At 40.7% G+C, this 17,443-nt stretch overlaps 1 protein-coding gene across 1 annotated transcript in view; it reads left to right on the forward strand.

Moving 5' to 3' along the window:
- tgfbr1b (transforming growth factor, beta receptor 1 b) overlaps window positions 1-17,183 on the forward strand; it is a 57,038-nt gene extending 39,855 nt beyond the window's left edge. The window contains exons 7-9 of the mRNA XM_080050644.1: window positions 4,962-5,086; window positions 5,551-5,681; window positions 10,636-17,183. Coding sequence (XP_079906770.1) covers window positions 4,962-5,086; window positions 5,551-5,681; window positions 10,636-10,761 — 382 coding nt within the window. The 3' untranslated portion in view covers window positions 10,762-17,183. The remainder of the gene's footprint in view (window positions 1-4,961; window positions 5,087-5,550; window positions 5,682-10,635) is intronic.
- Window positions 17,184-17,443: the final 260 nt, after the last annotated feature.

The raw sequence follows: 17,443 nt of genomic DNA on the forward strand, positions 1-17,443 counted from the left end.
CTATCCAATCAGAGAGCAAGCCAGCGCATGACATACTTCACGACCAAACGTTATGCGATTGGTTGGCGGATCCAACAGTTTTAAACTTCAACATACACCCGCCTTCAAGTGAGTTTACATTTGTCAGTTGAGCGATTCCAGACCTTCTGTACAAATGAAATGAAGTACGATGGTCTGGTAGAACCAGGCTAAAGAAAAGTGTGTGTGTGATCAGATGGTTTGACAGTGCAGATGTCGAAGCAACAACTGGCGATGTGTGCCGGCATACGGAAACATACTAAGACCACTTTTACCATCGGACTTCAGTGACACTACAGCTAAAACCATCATGATTCATCAATTTACTAGTCAGTGGATTGACTTAAGTAAGCAAAAGGGAGCACTTATCTAGTGGGTCAGAGGGCTGAGCTTCTTGTTTGTCTAGCTCAAGCTGTTTAAGGTCAGGGCATTTTAGGTGAACATTAGCTAGGCGACCTACTGCAACCTATTTGTGGCCGTCATTTGTTATCATGTTATTGGTGCCGTAGCCCCTGAATCTAAGCACCCTTTTACTAAGACCTTGTTCGGTCTGGGCTTTTATTGCACACCTGTTTACCCTAAATACAATAATACTGTAATAGTGATGGAGTGAATACATTAAGTCCTGGCCAGTCACAAAGAGGAACAATGAGCCCGGTAGCACATGGGGATATGATGAGACAGTGACTACGTTTACATGCACAGCAATACTCCAATATTAACCCGGTTAAGATATTCAGAATAAATCATAACCGGATTAAGACACCTGGATTATTCCAATCTTAATCGCAATGCAGTGGCATGTATAAACCTTCATCAGAATATTAAAAACATACAAAATATTCCGATCTGTGTTTTTTGCTTCATTTTTGCCACAGTTTTATGATGCATGCCCTGGTTTATGGCTGTTATCTAGAGTGTGTACACATCCAGTCTATGGAACACAAGCAGCAAGGCCCCTTGTCATTTATGGCGTATGAAACACAATGCCAGACAACAACGCTAGTGACATAAAGTGAGTTCATTTTCCATGGATGAGTCAGGAATTCTTACCGGAAAAATTGCACTGATGTCAGACATCATGACGCTTCTACCACGTCACTGGTTTATTCAGATATATGCTGATGGACATGTAAACAGGAATATCCCCATAGCTGCTGAACATGTTAACACCTTATTTGGAATATTGTCTTAACCGGAATGTGGACCTTAATCAGAATATGATGTGCTGTGCATATACATGTAGTCAATGTTTTTGCACTGAAATATGGTGAGTATGAGCTAGTAAAAGCAGTGCGTCATCCAATGACAAGGTCAAATTTCCTTCCTATTATTGATGTAGCAATTAAATGAATGTATTCATTCATTCAAACTGATGAAGGCTACCCACTGAACTGACAACATGCCAATGGCAGACAAACGCCCATCTACAAACCAATCAATGTCTAGTATAGGGAGACACAGCCCATGTAGGTGATAAACACAGGACCTAGGTTTGTCATGGAAAGTTCTTTAGTTTGCATGTGAAACCAAACCTGGTCCCATCTAATATATACAGGGTTCCCACGCTCATGAAAGTCCTGGAAAAGTTATGAAGTTTGAAGAATCTTTGCTTATCCACTGCCATTGCCTGGGCACAGTGCCTGTTTAATAATGTATGGTTTTCGAAACAAAAAAAATAACGCATCGCTCAAGGGAAATGTAGAAAGAGTTTTATTACTGAGCCAAATGATTGTGCAAGAATCCTGAATAATGTTATGGAAATCGGACAAAATTTCATGGAAAGTTATGGAATAGTTTTGAAAATGTATTGGTAAAATTGAACAAAAACATCAAAGTGGGTTCAGATTTTTAGGTTTGCCAAAACAATTAAGACTAGAGGTCTCTCAAAGTGATCAGAGTTCAATGGGTCAAATGGTACAAAACAATGAGTTACTTTTTTATTTGTTTTAAATAAGACATACATCCCTTCCTCCTTCTTCCACGCATAGCTTTATTCCTGCTCTTTCCTCTCTCTTTCTCTCTCTCTTCCCCTATGGAGTCTTGTCTGTTTTCCCATTTTCTCTCTTCATTTTCTGCTGCTGCCGGCGTTCTACTGTGGGCCACTAAATGATTCAGTAGGCCTGGGGTCAGTGCAGAGAAGACGCTCTGGCCTGGTCCACAATCCATGTTACATACTGATAATCTGATCCCAACACTGTTTTCAAATTAATTTTTTTTTTCATTGTGCCAAAAAGTGAAAGGATCGCTCCAACCACAAGGTTACACTTGGTTGTGTTTCGTGGTGTGAAATTTGAGTGCACATTAACGTCCTTTTTCTTGTGCCATGTTTTTAGCAACGCTTAAATTTCCCCGTCCCCGTCCTCCTCCTCCTGCTTTCTGTTTTGGAAAATTTAAAGCAATAATTCTCTGAAACATTCTTCCCGTTGAAGTTAGAGCAGGTTATATTGGAGTAATCTCTTTTATGTTATCATACATAAAACTCAGAATATTTTGTATAGTAAATACTGTATTATCAGTCCGATGCAGGTAGTAGGTGCTCTTAAGGCCAACGGACCAACCACCAAAGTGAATTTTTGAATCTCTCTGCTGACAGTGAGCTTGTGTTTTAATTGACGTGTGCGTGTATTTAACATCCATGTCACCATGGCAACACAGATCAGTAATTGGACACTGTAGGTCCACTTGAGTGCAGCATGACTTGCTTTGCCCTCGGTGGCTCCATGTAACAATGGTGCTGCACGATGGCATTACTCTCTAGGGTTGCGTTCTGAATCCCATACTCTCTCTTTTTTCTATTCTACATACTACATCCGATGATAAAAATAATCTAGTTAGGATGCAGTAGGCATACTATTGGGACATACTTTTACTCTCTTATTTCATCATAATATTGCGCCTTGATCTTGCCTCTTGCTTTTATATCCGTCTCATCCCTGTTTGTTTTCATATGGAGGCTTTGTCGATGTGACGTCACTTCACGTGCGCAATGGATTGTGGGTCAGAATCGCCCAAATAGGATGCAGTTTTCAACACTAACAATCTTGGCCGCATGAAGTAGGACATCCGGGTGCTTCTAACCATCCTAAATCTGGCCACAAGAATCGGGACATCCTAAATCTTTTTTTCTACATACTATATAGTAGAAAGTATGCGATTCGGAACGCAACCAAAGTGTTTGTTAAGGGTGGCTTCTCCCCTTAATGATGTCACATGTATAGGTCAGAAAAGATGAAGAATTCAATTAAGACTACCTCTGTGCTGCCCAGAGTGGGAGTCATTGCATTACACTGTCGAATCCATCTCATTACAGATTATCAGAGACTGTGTGTGTATGGCGCAGGTTCAGTTCAATTGCTGTGTATCTGTCTGAGCTGATATTGAATAACCTGGTCAGTTATTGGATGTTTGTGTGAGGGTATTTTGCTGTTATGGTCACATGACTCAATCAGGGTAAAGACAGTGGATCACAGTGTGTAATGGCTCCTAACCTCAATGTAACACATTATCTGTAGCATTACAACAGATTTAATGAAGTGAAGAAAAGCGTTGGGTTTTTATCATAGATAGAGCAGCTGCCAAGACTGATAACGCCAAGATCGTATCCCCTTTGAGTGTAAGCTACAGTGGCTCTGCACTACAAGGTAGATGAAAGAATAGACACTGTTGCTGTTGGGAATGATATTACAGTACAATACTCTAAAGATTTCAACACTCAACTGTAAATCAAATCCTAGGTGACACTGGCAAGACACCCAACACTAAATCTGCCTTTAGTTATATTTCTCAAAGCAAATGGAAATGATCGGTCCAAAGGCCACACAACAGATGACAGGTGGCATTTCAGACAGAGGAGAATGAATCAGGCTGAAATAGATAGAGATCCTTCAATGGCTGCCACTGAAAAAGGAACATTTTCAGTAATTACTCTGCAGTTATCACTTAGATTATTGCTGTCTGGATGAGGGAAGGTTTCATGACAAAGAGTGAGTAGGATGCTGAGGACAGAAAATAGCTAATGTCTAAATCACTCAGTGCTTATAAAACACATGGAATACACACACACACACACACACACACACACACACACAGTCAATAACTGTTTCATTCATGTTTGTGTGTTTGTTAGACTTAAAGATGCAGATAAACAACCAAAAACGAAGAAACCCTGCACATAAAGCGGGTCCTATTATACCTCCATTCTAAGAGCATTTCACTTGTTTTTGTTGAAGCTTGTAAAATAATTGATTTGGATGGTCATTTTAGGAATAAAAGAGCTTTCTCCTGGGCTTCGATAAATTCTAAGACACAATCCATTTCTATATATACAGTATGTCTGGCCATGGAAATATCAGACAGACAGACAGACAGACAGACAGACAGACAGACAGACAGACTGACTGACAAAATGCAATTAAAGTACCGCTTCATTCAAGCATGCTTGTGCGGGTCTTTGCAGCTCATACACTCATCTCCACTTGATCTAAGTAGTCCTGTAATAAATGGATGCTTACCCTGGTTACACCATCAGTCCCTTCTGAATAGAGTGTGTTTGCTTTTACTTGAGAAACATAATTCAACACCATGACCTTTACATAATTTTTTTATTTTTTTTAACCTTTATTTATACAAGTAAATCCCATTGAGACCAGAGACTCTTTTACAAGGGAGACCTGTTCCCATTTACACGTTACCATTCACACACACATTCATACTCTGATAGCAGGCTAACTATCGACATCCACACAAGGCAAGGTGGGTGAAATGTCTTGCCCATGGAAACAACAACCATTTGCTACAAGTGGCAGGGCGGGGATCGAACCGCCAACCCTTCAATCATTGGCGGATCCGCTCTACTACCTGAGCCACAGTCGCCCACATTTACGAATATATATAATAATACATAGTTTTTTTTCTAACAGTCCATGCTCTTTTCTTTGCAGGTATATGGCCCCAGAGGTCCTGGACGACTCCATCAACATGAAACACTTTGAGTCCTTCAAGCGTGCAGACATCTACGCCATGGGCCTGGTGTTCTGGGAGATCGCCAGCCGCTGCTCTATGGGAGGTGAGCCTCTAGGCTGACAGGGTCATACAGGGAGGGATGGCTCAATCTATCAGGAGGAATTTAGGGTTCAGTGTCTCTTTGCCCAGGGACACTTGGACACGTAGCAGGGAGACGGGGGATCCAACCACCGACTCCAGTGGACGACCACCCTACCACAGATATTGAACAAAGCCACAAAAAAAAAACTCCAATAGCTTTATTAGATGATTGTTAATACATATTAGACAAACACACTGCCATTTTATAGAAAGGACAATCTATGAAACCGTAAGCACGTTTTTCTTTTATATATATTTTGTTCCATACAGTATACAGTATATACTGTATTTAAAGCTTTGGGCGTCCTTGGAAAAAGTTGAACATCTCGAAAGTGCTGTTAAAGTCCTTGTACTTTTCACTCTTTTTTAAAAAGAGCTGTGCTTGATCAGAGGTAGTATTCTAAATCTGCTTCTCTTTTCTGCCAGGCATCCATGAGGACTACCAGCTGCCCTACTACGACCTGGTGCAGTCCGACCCCTCTGTGGAGGAGATGAGGAAGGTGGTGTGTGAGCAGAAGCTTCGGCCCAACATCCCCAACCGCTGGCAGAGCTGTGAGGTAGGACCCAAGTTTCACTGTGTCGGAAAGTCATTCTCGTCCCCAATGGAATCAGGGCTGAGACTATATGGATGGACATATCATTCTGCCATCTCCTAATACGCAATATATATCTCCTACGTATAAGACTTCAAAGGAGCATGAATATCGTCCAAATAGAAAAGCATTATATTGTTTGTAGATATTTGTTGCGCTAAGGTTTTCCGGTATTCTTAGCAGCATGGGTTACGCCATCTGTAGCCAGCAATAAGTCTGAACCTTTACGCCCTGCAGTCATCTAGAACTCTGCTCAATCATATGACACACACACACACATGCACGGAGAGGCATAGGGCGCACTCACACTAGGCAAGTTTGCCTGTTCCGTGCTGCAGGAAGATCCCCCCTCCCCACCCCCCCCTCTGGCCCGCGGTCACACTGCTCCCAAAGGCTGGGCACGATTGCGCCATCATACATACGTCATCACGTCGTAATACGATACATACGTCATCGCCGCTGCTGGAATTAGTAGAACAACAATGGAGAACACAGTAGTCGCAGATTGCTCCAAACACCTCTGAATTTTTGTGGGTCTTAGCTTCGACCATGGCTGCGACTGAATACTGTCGCCGGTCCAAATTTCTAGCAAACTCTCCACTTCGCGAACCACTCGTGAACCTCTTGCCGCCATTGTTTACAATTATTGTGGGGAAGAAGGGTCGCGAATGGACTACGTCAGCCAGCTCAGGTTGCGTATCCGTGCGCGTGTCATCTCATTAGCATCTGTACTTTGGCCACGGCTAGGGTTGCAAAGGGGTGGGAAGTTTCCACAGGAACTTTCGCTTTGGAATTTTGGGAATATTCAAAATTGGGAATTATAGGAACTAACTAAATGGCGGTCGTTTAAATTTTTTTTTTTTTTCATATCCAAACGTAAATATAAACATATAAACATTATGTTTTGTCATAGGCTGACATCCATGCAAAATAATACAATAAAAAAGCATTACATTTGAATTGGATGGATTCATTTGTAAGTGGAACTTTATCAAGTTTTTATTATTTTATGAACAATCAATAATTTCACTGAACAACAAAAAGATGAATGTTGAGTAAAATATAACTCATCTGTCTGACCCAACCCATTCAATAAATTAAAGTAAATTGCCCCCCATGTGATGGAGGAATGCACAGTGCATGTAGGGGGCGTGGCCTCAGTACCCCTGCAGTACGCAGTGTGCTATATGCTACTTGCATGAAATCTGGTTGTTTTAGTCAAGATTATGCTAAAATATATTGTCTACCAACTATATTTAAAATCACAGTTTAAGCCTCTGTAAACCTGGTCTAGTAAAAATCAATATATTATATCAAGTTGGGTGTCTCAATAAGCTTTAAAAAAATCTGATTTTAAGTTAAATGTTCATATATTATAAAACATAGTTGAAAAAACTGCTTTTTACTGTCTAGAACGTTTGTCAGGACTGAAATAACACAGTTGGAAGGATTTAGTGCATGTGGGTTGCTTTAAATTTAGTAAATTCCCGTTAATTCCCCAAATTCCCGTTAATTCCCATAAATTCCCGTTAATTCCCATGGAAAGTTTCCAACTTTGAAAATTCCTGAAATTTTGCAACCCTAACCACGGCACACCTCTCCCAAGTGTGCCGTGGCCAAGGGGCTATTCCGTGCTGGAATACGGATGGTGTGGTCACACTAGCCAAACGGGGCCGCGGCCCTAGTGTGAGTGGCCCCTTATTCTCACAGTCCCCAGGGAGGAAGAAACCACTCAGCTTGCGGTTGTAGAAAGTGTGTGTGCGCTGTATCCTGTACAGTCTCTTGTTTCTGTTCTAACTGTATTACACACGCACACACACACACACACACACACACACACACACACACACACACACACACATACCCCTTGTGGTATTGGTTTGCTTGACTCATTGCAATTTCATTTGAGCTGATTGAATTGATGCAGCAGCCCAGTGTGAAGGCATTGCTGATATGTGACCATTAGGTCTGCAGAATAACTGCAACTCTTCTATCTATTCACTTCATTTGTCTGTGTAAACCCGCATATGGAAAAAGGTAAGACTTAGTAGTACTTACCACTTAGTACTCCATACCATGATGCACTTTGTAGCAGTAGCTGTTTAATGGTTTGCATTGAAGTTATTTTGATTGATGACTTTGAAATGATTGACAGACTTGAAGCTAACGGTTAGCCACTATGTGCAAAAGGGTCTAACATGTAGCTAACCTCTAGCTCTGCCTGGAAGTTAGCCTTAGCTCTGCTCCTTAGCTAACAGGTGGCCACTATACTGTCAGTGTAGGTCATCTGCAAATACATGTCAGAAAAATCCCTTTAGTGCTTTTATCAATCAGCATGGCCATCCCCTTACTATGTCTCTTACATGCAGATGTGGCAGCAGCTGAGACTCACTTCTTAATATTTATTCCAAAGGCACAATTCAATTTTACTATCAATTTTTCTCTACTGCTGCAGTTTTATTTTTGAACCAATGACAGCTAGGGTTGTTAATATGTATTGTTAATGTGGAAATGATTGATTTTGAGAGCATGCATTTGGAATGAAGGCACAACGTTGTTTCTGAAGGGTTGCTATCTTTACACTATCAGGTTGGGATCTAGTTTCCCTGTCTGGTGTGGAGGTAAACACAGGAATGAATGGGCCAACTCACCTGCATCAAACACACTAAGAGCCTCTCATTCACACACACACACACACACACACACACACACACACACACACACACACACACACACACACACACACACACACACACACACACACACACACACAATGATGATGCACAAGGACACAGACAGGCAAACCGGTTCAGCAGGGTGAAAACCTAGACAGTCTAGACATGCAAATATGAACCCAGCTCACTCTGGTAACAGCACAGTGATGGAAAATAATTGTGTTTTTAGATTTAGCCGTTTTTAGTTTGCTGTCTTACACAGTTAGCTGAGGTGCTGTAGCGATGCAGTTAATGAGCGAGCAAACTTCAGCAAGTTCATCAAGTTTATTTCTATAGCACAATTCAGACACAAGGCCATTCAAAGTGCTTTACAGGGGCAAGAAATACATCAAGAATAGATATTAGAAAAGCAAATGGAAAAAAAATAGAAATAAAACATTTAAATAAAATAAAATGACAGATTATTTAGCAAGTAAAATAAGCGTCTGTCAACAGTATGCACCAACTGTTAGATTGTGTTCGTAAGAGCCCTACTAACGTCCAATTCATACTAATTTTGACATCAATTTGAGTATGTTGCGGTTGTGTATGCGAGTTTGTGTTGGCGACACAATCGATTAAGTAGACAGTATGTAGTATAAACATGTTGAGTATGTAGGAGGGAGGACGTTTGTAGGCCGTTTCAAACACAGCCTCTGTCTTTTAACAAGGAAAACAACAGCAGTACCTTAACAATGTCCACACATAGGCATGACTTTCACTGGCAGCTCATACTTGAACCTTCTATGCTGATCTGCCTATTTCATCTATTTAGTTTGACACAATAAAACGGAGCAAACAGAGACATATTCTCCCATAAACAGACGTACTAAGGGGGATCTAATGCCACTCCATGGGGTCTAAAGTGGGTCTATTGGAGGATCCTCAAAGGAGATGCTCATTCACAGTCCAGTCCTGTAGCACTGTCACTGTGCTGCTGTTCAAAGTCACAATGACAGATTAAAGTAAATGCAACTGTGTCGGAAATGTCTTTACATAACAAGAAATTAACTTCAGCGTGTGTGTGTGTGTGTGTGTGTGTGTGTGTGTGTGTGTGTGTGTGTGTGTGTGTGTGTGTGTGTGTGTGTGTGTGTGTGTGTGTGTGTGTGTGTGTGTGTGTGTGTGTGTGTGTGTGTGTGTGTGTGTGTGTGTGTGTGTAATGTGTTTTCTGTCTGATAATGTATAATGTAGGAAAGTTGTCTAGATAGAGCACTAGCATCACTGCAGACAGACACTGGTTGAGACGTAGGCTGACTCAAACACACACACAGATACACACACACACACACACACACGTTGACTCACACACACCACATGCCTGCCAAGTCAGACAGGGAGGAATTACTGTAAACTGTGGAAGCTCCCGGCCCGTTTCCTAAAGCCTGTTTGTAATGTCTAGTCTGAAGTCTCAACTTTACTGAGACAAGACCTGCTTTAAATATGATTACTCCGGCTGCTAATGGGTTGACAACTTGACACATATAAGCTCAGTCCTTGTTGCAGTGGTCGCGGGTTTGAATCCAACCCATGGACCTTTACTGCATATCATCCCCCTCTCTCTCCCCATTTCCACTGAACTGAAACTAAGCTAGCACAGATGCTATTCATTAGCTTGTTTCCTGACACGTCTAGCCACTGCTCATGATGGCTTGAAGTAAAGCCTTCTCCCATTCCTTTCTCTATGTCTCTGTTACACACAGCAGATGATGAACATGAACGCAGATTTTATTTCTTTTGCATTCTTCTTTATATGTATATGGTGCACCTTATCTCTACACTGTGTCTTTGCACTACTTTGTGTTTATTTGTGTCTCAGGTGTTGCTCTCTTCACTTGTGTGTTTCTGTTACACATTTTCTTCTTATATTGCACTGTTGAGAAAGGAGCCTAAATGTCATTGCCAATTACTGCGGCTGTACTTGTTGTGCATATGACAAACAAAAGTCTTGAACTCTTGAATGAAGTTGTAGCTACTTATTATTAACCTTTGTGTTCTCTCTCTCTCTCTCTCTCTCTCTCTGTCTCTCTCTGTCTCTCTGTCTCTCTCTCTCTCTCTCTCTGTCTCTCTGTCTCTCTGTCTCTCTCTCTCTCTCTCTCTCTGTCTCTCTCTCTCTCTCTCTCTCTGTCTGTCTGTCTGTCTCTCTCTCTCTCTCTGTCTCTCTGTCTCTCTCTCTCTGTCTCTCTCTCTCTCTCTCTCTCTCTCAGGCCTTGCGGGTGATGGCTAAGATAATGAGGGAGTGTTGGTACGCCAACAGCGCTGCCCGGCTCACCGCTCTGCGCATCAAGAAGACCCTGTCTCAGCTCAGTCAATCTGAGGGCATCAAGATGTAGACACACAGCTACCAAACACACACACACACACACACACACACACAGCTCTGACTGGCATCCATATCGACAGCATTATTATCAGCATTATTCTTCATACAATGTTCCTCCCCCTTTGATTTTGAAGGGGAGGGAAGATTTTTTTTTTTCTCATGCCATTTCATTCAGCGCTGGATGAGATGGATCTAGTGATGTCTGGTTGTGCCTGACAAAGAGGCCTTCTCCACTCAGTGTCCTCCCATCTGCCTTTACTACTACTCATCAACTGAAGTCTCATCAAACAGTCCATCTCATGCCCCGCCTCCGCCGCTCAGCCAGCCAATCAGAGCTCAGAGCAGAGCCATCAGGTAAACTGCAGGCCAGCTACCGGGAGCTTCACCCGTCTTCATATGTACAGTATTATCAGCATTTTATTACACTCACTTCAGTGTAGTACGCTACTCTTCAGTAGGGCTGCAAGGTGCTCATTTACAGATTAGAAAAAAGAAATTGTCATCAATCATGGAAAATTCAAATTGACTTATTATGTCATAAAATGTTGGACTGATCCAAATCATGATATGTGTCAGTAGCCCAATACATTTTTTTTTAAATGAATGTAACTGCGTGCAGACAGCCACATATGAATTTTATTATTTTAATTTTTATTATTATTCTATTTATATTGATATGAAATAGCCATGCGTTTTTCCTCAATAACATCCAGCATGTCATGTGACCAAGTGTCTCCATACGATGTCAGAGAATAGTTCTAGACAGGACACAGTTGTTTACAGAGCACATAGTTTACCAGATTGAACCTCTTTAGATTTCCTCTCAAAGTGCACCAGATTGATTCATTTAACTTTAAAAAGGGGCAGGCCCCTGGACCCCCTTCACCCTAGAAGGTGAGGTAAGAATAAGATATTTAAGTTTCTTATAAAATTGTAACTTAAGCTCATGTTGGCTTCCTTATTCATGGAGTGAATAGAGCATTATTAAAAATGTTCAGATGTCAAAGAATGGACGGTTTGCTTTTTTAAAATTTTGTCCCAAAGAATCTACGTTTTGTTTATTAGTATTAGGAAGGAAACAATGTTTTCCAGTTTTTACATGTTCACTCCATTTTGTTCAAAACTCTTTGTTAATTACAGAGTGGAGATGAGCAACTAAAGCCATTTTTAATGGTCAATGCAGAAGCAGCACTGTCACAGTTCCTCTTAATCTCAGAGCTAACAGTACACCTTGATTGAGCAAAGCAAAGTTGATGATGTGTGTGTGTTGCAGCCCTGCTAATGAGTGGTGTTAACGTAGCATTGTGAGGTGGAGTGAGGACACATAGACAAAACACTGGCTTCACCCTGCTCTTCATCTGGTGGAGCTGTGAGCTGAATCTCTCATCTCTGCATCTCATTTTGCACCTTTTCTTTTCATTTGTTACCGTGGTGTTTCCCCGCCTCCCTCTGTACTGGCTGGGGGCGGGACAGGTCACTTTAATTTATTGTGTTTTTGGAACTTTTTTTTGTGGCAGGGGATCTTTTTATTTTTTTGCAAAACTCAACTGGACATGATGACCTCATTCATTTTTCTTGGTGAACATGCTGCAACATATGCAATATACAGGAGATATCAATGTGTCTATTTTCTATACTCTGCTAAACCACAAACAGCAACAACAACAACCATTCAGCTGCCATCATGCCTTCAAAGCCAGCTGTTACCGGAAAGTGCCAGTGCTTTAAAAACCCAACTCTTCTCATGTTGGCTACTGTGGTGTGTCTGTGTCTGTGTCTGTTGGAGCCATACAGCAAGCTCACACTATGCACACCCAAGAAGTAGGGACGAAAAACAAGAACGGACACACACACACACACACATAGTGCAAGTAGGCGCATCCACAGTCTAGCTGACTCTCTGGTGCCATTTCACCTATGCTATCACCTCAACAACACCTCATGGTACAGCTATCCCCCCTATGGACAGAGTCACTCCTCAAACTGTCTTTAGCTGGGGGGGGGGACCATGCCACAACAGGCTCACAGCAGCATTTAAAAAAGAGACACAGAGACTTGTAAACATACTGATGTTGCCCTATAAATGTAAAAAAGACAGCGCAGCAGCAGCAGGTGCAAATCAACCTTTCAAGCGTGTTTTTTCTTTGTAGGATAATCAACAAGAAAATGAGGTACATTGATTGAAATATAGCAAACGGATTATACTAAGCCATAGGTTTGTCCAGGTTGTGTGTTCTTTTTTTTCTTCGTTTGTTTTCCTTTGTGGCAAGGTCTTTTTCTACTAGAATGTACATTTAAGAAAAAAAACAAAAGATGGAGGAAAAAAAACAATGTGCGTGTAATGGACTATTTTGTCATTTCAGCTTAGCAAGCCTTAAGGGACCAACACATAAGAGCCAGGATCTGCTCTTAATATTATTATTTCTTTATTTTGTTTTATTAAAATATATATATAAATAATTGATTATGATGAAAAAAGGTGGTGTCATTATTCTGTCGAAATGACAAAAGATATATATATATATATATGTGTAGCACCTGAGTTTAAGCGTTTGTTTGGGTCAAGTGTTTTTGTCCTGTTGCCAAAATTGCCATACATCTAAACCTGGTTTGCTCTTATTTTTCTTTTACAGACTTGATTGTGTTCCCATCATATGGCACTTGTCTGTCTGTTCACAGGTCAAACAATGTAGATCATGATTAGGTTAAGATTACACAAAGGTAGATAGATCATTCATTCATCCACTAGGTGAAACATTGATTGTTGAGCAATAAGTGCACTTGTTGTTGTGACCCCACTAGCAGGGAGGGGGTTTACCTGTTTGGCAATGCTGGATATGGGTTGAGTCCCGTGTGTCTTCATTGCTATGTCTTTAAATGGATTCATATTGTATTGATGTGCTGCTATACTTAAGTTGTCTACCTTGGGGAAGGTGAGAGCTGCCGTTGGATGTAGAAATCTCCTCAGAATGGCCTGAATCTGATGGTTGTGTGGCCGTGTTGCATTGACACAGTGGGATAGCTAGTTCTCCACACATGAAAACAGACTGGGAACTGCATTGAGAAAGCTTTTTTTCTCTATAAGAAAAGGCGTCCAGTTATCTATTGAGGTGGTCATTTGTGAAAAGTGCTTGTTCTTAGAAAATAATTTAAAAAAAAAAATGTTGATGCCTTTTTATAGCAACTGATAATGTAATAACAGGTGGACAGTGTCATAATGTGTCAAATATACCAAATAAATGTAATTGAACCCTATTAAAGAGTTGATTTCTCAGCTCACTAAAATAAAACATTTAAAAAAACTCCAAATTGAAACAAATATTGGAGCTTGTGTTATGGTCAAAGCTCAATTATTTTTTTTCATATAAAATATTTTCAATTAGAAAATTCCTAACTGTTAAATGCTGTTACATATCCAGAGAACCAGACAACATCTGCATATTTAGTTGGCTGAGTTAAAGAACATATCACCAGCACTGTCCTATTTTAACACTGTACAAAACAGTGTCCTGTACAATATCCATTTTGTAGAAGAATACATAATCAGTTGCTACAGGCTTAATCATTTAAAAAAAACTTTATTTAAAAAAAAAGAAGAAGAAAAGCATATGAGTTGTCATGTACCCACCTCACAGTTCTTCTGGTCTGGTTCTTGTGAATGAAGTGTTCTGCAATGTGTAGAAAGTGGGCCTGAAAGTGGGCCCGAAATGACGTATCAATAAGCCTGGTAAATATCTGGGCGGAGCAGACAAAAAGTAAAAAGCTATCCTAATAATTGAAGAAAGTAAAAAAGTTAATGTCGCTGCTATGTCAAATAGAAAAAAAGGGCGTGACAGTCAGACTATGCTGAATTCAATGTTAAATGTGTAGGAAAAAAAAATAAAAATCCAAACATTTCAAATGGCCCCTTTAACTAAAAGCCCTATAGCTATACCTATAATAGCTTGTGGGTGGGACTGAGATTGTGTCATATGTGTATCTCTCCATTTAACTATGTCATTCTCTGGGACATTAGCAAACAACACAACAGCTCAACAGCAGCACCTCTGGTAATGCCTCTACAAAAGGACAACCTTCATTCTGTCTTAAAAAGTCACCAGCAGCCTTGTATTTTTTTTTTTTTTTTACTTCTTTTCAAAATACCCAAGATGACTTAAAACTGTAAAATAGAAACTGTTTTTTGCACCCAGCTGTTTCTTCTGTTGTGTGCTCTTTCTACAGCGACCCCCTGGATTCTATCCTTGCCTTTCTCTCTCTCTCTCTCTCTCTCTTGTCATTCCATGTTGTCTAATATTGACTTAACAGATATATCTGCTATAGCTACCAGTGCCACACTTAACAGATCCATACAAACTCACATCCATCCTTTAACTTCTGATCCTAAGGCCACGTATATGTCTCAAACGTCCTATCTTTCAAGTGGGGTTATGGGCTCACACTTTCAGACAGCTTGTCTCACTCAAAGACAGTTATGGTGTTGCATTGAACAAATGACATCAGTAAAAAGTCATAGGGAGCTAGAGAGAGACAGAAGTGTACACTTTCTCACCCTCACCTAAAGGTGCTACGAGGAACTTCTAAATATTTCTGAAACAGTCTAATTTTTCCTCTGATGATGATCATAAATGACATGTAACAGCAAACGAGACCATCAGCTCACCCAGGAACAACAGCCGGTGTTGTAAAAACATGTCCGCTTTTGTCCAAAGGAAAGGGGGTGCAAGAATGAACACAAACTGAAAGTTCCTCGGAGCACCTTTTAAACAATATTGTGGGCATATTTGCCTTCATATGTGGGGGACGTTTGGAACATACAGGCAGCCTTAGGTTTTATCTCCACTTTTGTCTGTAAATATACGGGATTGAACCTGTAAATCCTGCTTTTCCTTTTCTGTCAAATGTACACCGTTGATATACAGCTCTCGTTGCAATTTCCAACCAGTAAAAGATTGTGTGTGTGTGACAGCGTTTAGTGACTCAAACCCCTACCAAGGAGATGCTCTCTTGGTCCGGTCAAATATGCAGCAAGCCTTTTTTACATCACGCTAATCCAAGGTACTTTCATGCTTTGTGTGCATTGGAGGGCCAAAATACAGGGAGGTATTATACAAACTATGCCAGTTTAAAAACCCACACACTCGCTACAATGCCCACCGCTGTGAATGTATAGGTCTCTCCAACCAATCGGGGTACAACCTTGTGTTTTATAATAACTCAAACCCAAAAAGGTTTATGGCAGCAACTTTTGCTAGCATGCAAAAAGATATCCAGCACACGGGTCTGTTTATATACTCTCTTTCTCTTGTTATGCAAAAGTCTGGGGCCAATCCTAACTGCCCTCTCTCAGTCTCCTGAACACACACACACACACACAGCCTAAACAACTATGCTATATCTATGCTAGCACCATCCACACACTGTGATTTTGAGTCAACGGATTTGGTTAGCCCTCCATTGTGTGCGGGGTTTGTGTCACTATATACTAGTGTCTCTTCTGGTTGGATGCTGCAGTGAGGTCTTGTATGTGGCGAGCCCGAGCGTAGCAGAAAGCTTTATCATGTTTTATTTGGTGCCTATGTGTTTGACAAGACCTTTTTTTTTTTTTTTCTTCGACTTTTCACCTGGAATGACATGACTGCATGTTGACTGTGTGTCTGCATTTCCTTCGCTTTATAAATAGTCATCCAAGAGCCGAGAAGTATCTTTAAAAAAAGGAAGAGCATAATTAACATATTAAAAAAGGTCACTAGAATCAAAATGAAAAAATACCTCCTTCAAAAAGACCAATGTGTTTTACCTCACTGTAAATATATTCTTTGATTTTTTGTTTTTTACTCCCCAGTTTTCAATGTGTATCCTCCTCTTCTCTCTTCGTTTTGTTTCTATGAAGCTTAAACAGAGTTGGAGAGAGCATATTTTTCGGCTCTCTCCGACGGTACGTTTGGTTTTGTCCGATGATGGCATTGTATTGTGTTTTCTATGTGGCAGCAGCATCAGTATACTATTCCCCTCTCTTCTACCATTGCTCTGTTATACAACCTGTTGGCTTGTGTTTTAATGCGTGAGCTGTGTACAGTCAAAACGTGCTTGACAGATCCCCCCCCCCTTGTATTCTGAGCTCTGGTACAAATGCCTTGTTCAATATGTTGCATTTTGTTTTAATGAAGAAGAAAAAAAACAAGAGTTGTTGGAGGAGGTGGAGGATGGATGGATGTGTACAGAGAGAAACCCCTCCTCACCTCGCCACGCTCTATGGATTTCTAAACATATTATTATAATCTTGACTTCTTTTTTTTATACAAGTGTGTTGTACAGATGAATATGAGAAATCAAACCATAGGAAAGTAGAAGGATTGACACGTATGTTAACTTCTAACATAGCTGGAGTAGTAGAAGAATGGTGTGAATAAAGAAACAAGAGTTTCACTACAACATTTAGTTTTTTGTCTGATTCTTTCTTTCTTTCTTTGGGTCACATTGGTGGAATGCCAGCATCTGATAACAAGCAACTACAAGTGTGTGTCTAGTGAACCAGAAGAGAGAGAACATAACATTTATAAAGATGCTGTTTGCTATGTGGACATTTTTTACAAGGTATGTCAGGCTTAAAAAGTGCAGTCAGCGATTCTGGTTCAAAATCTGTGAGTATCTCCTCATGATCCGCTACGTACGTGTGTGTGTGTGTGTGCGTG

The sequence above is a fragment of the Ammodytes marinus genome, assembly GCF_949987685.1.
Source record: "Ammodytes marinus genome assembly, chromosome: 21".
NCBI lineage: Eukaryota > Metazoa > Chordata > Actinopteri > Uranoscopiformes > Ammodytidae > Ammodytes > Ammodytes marinus.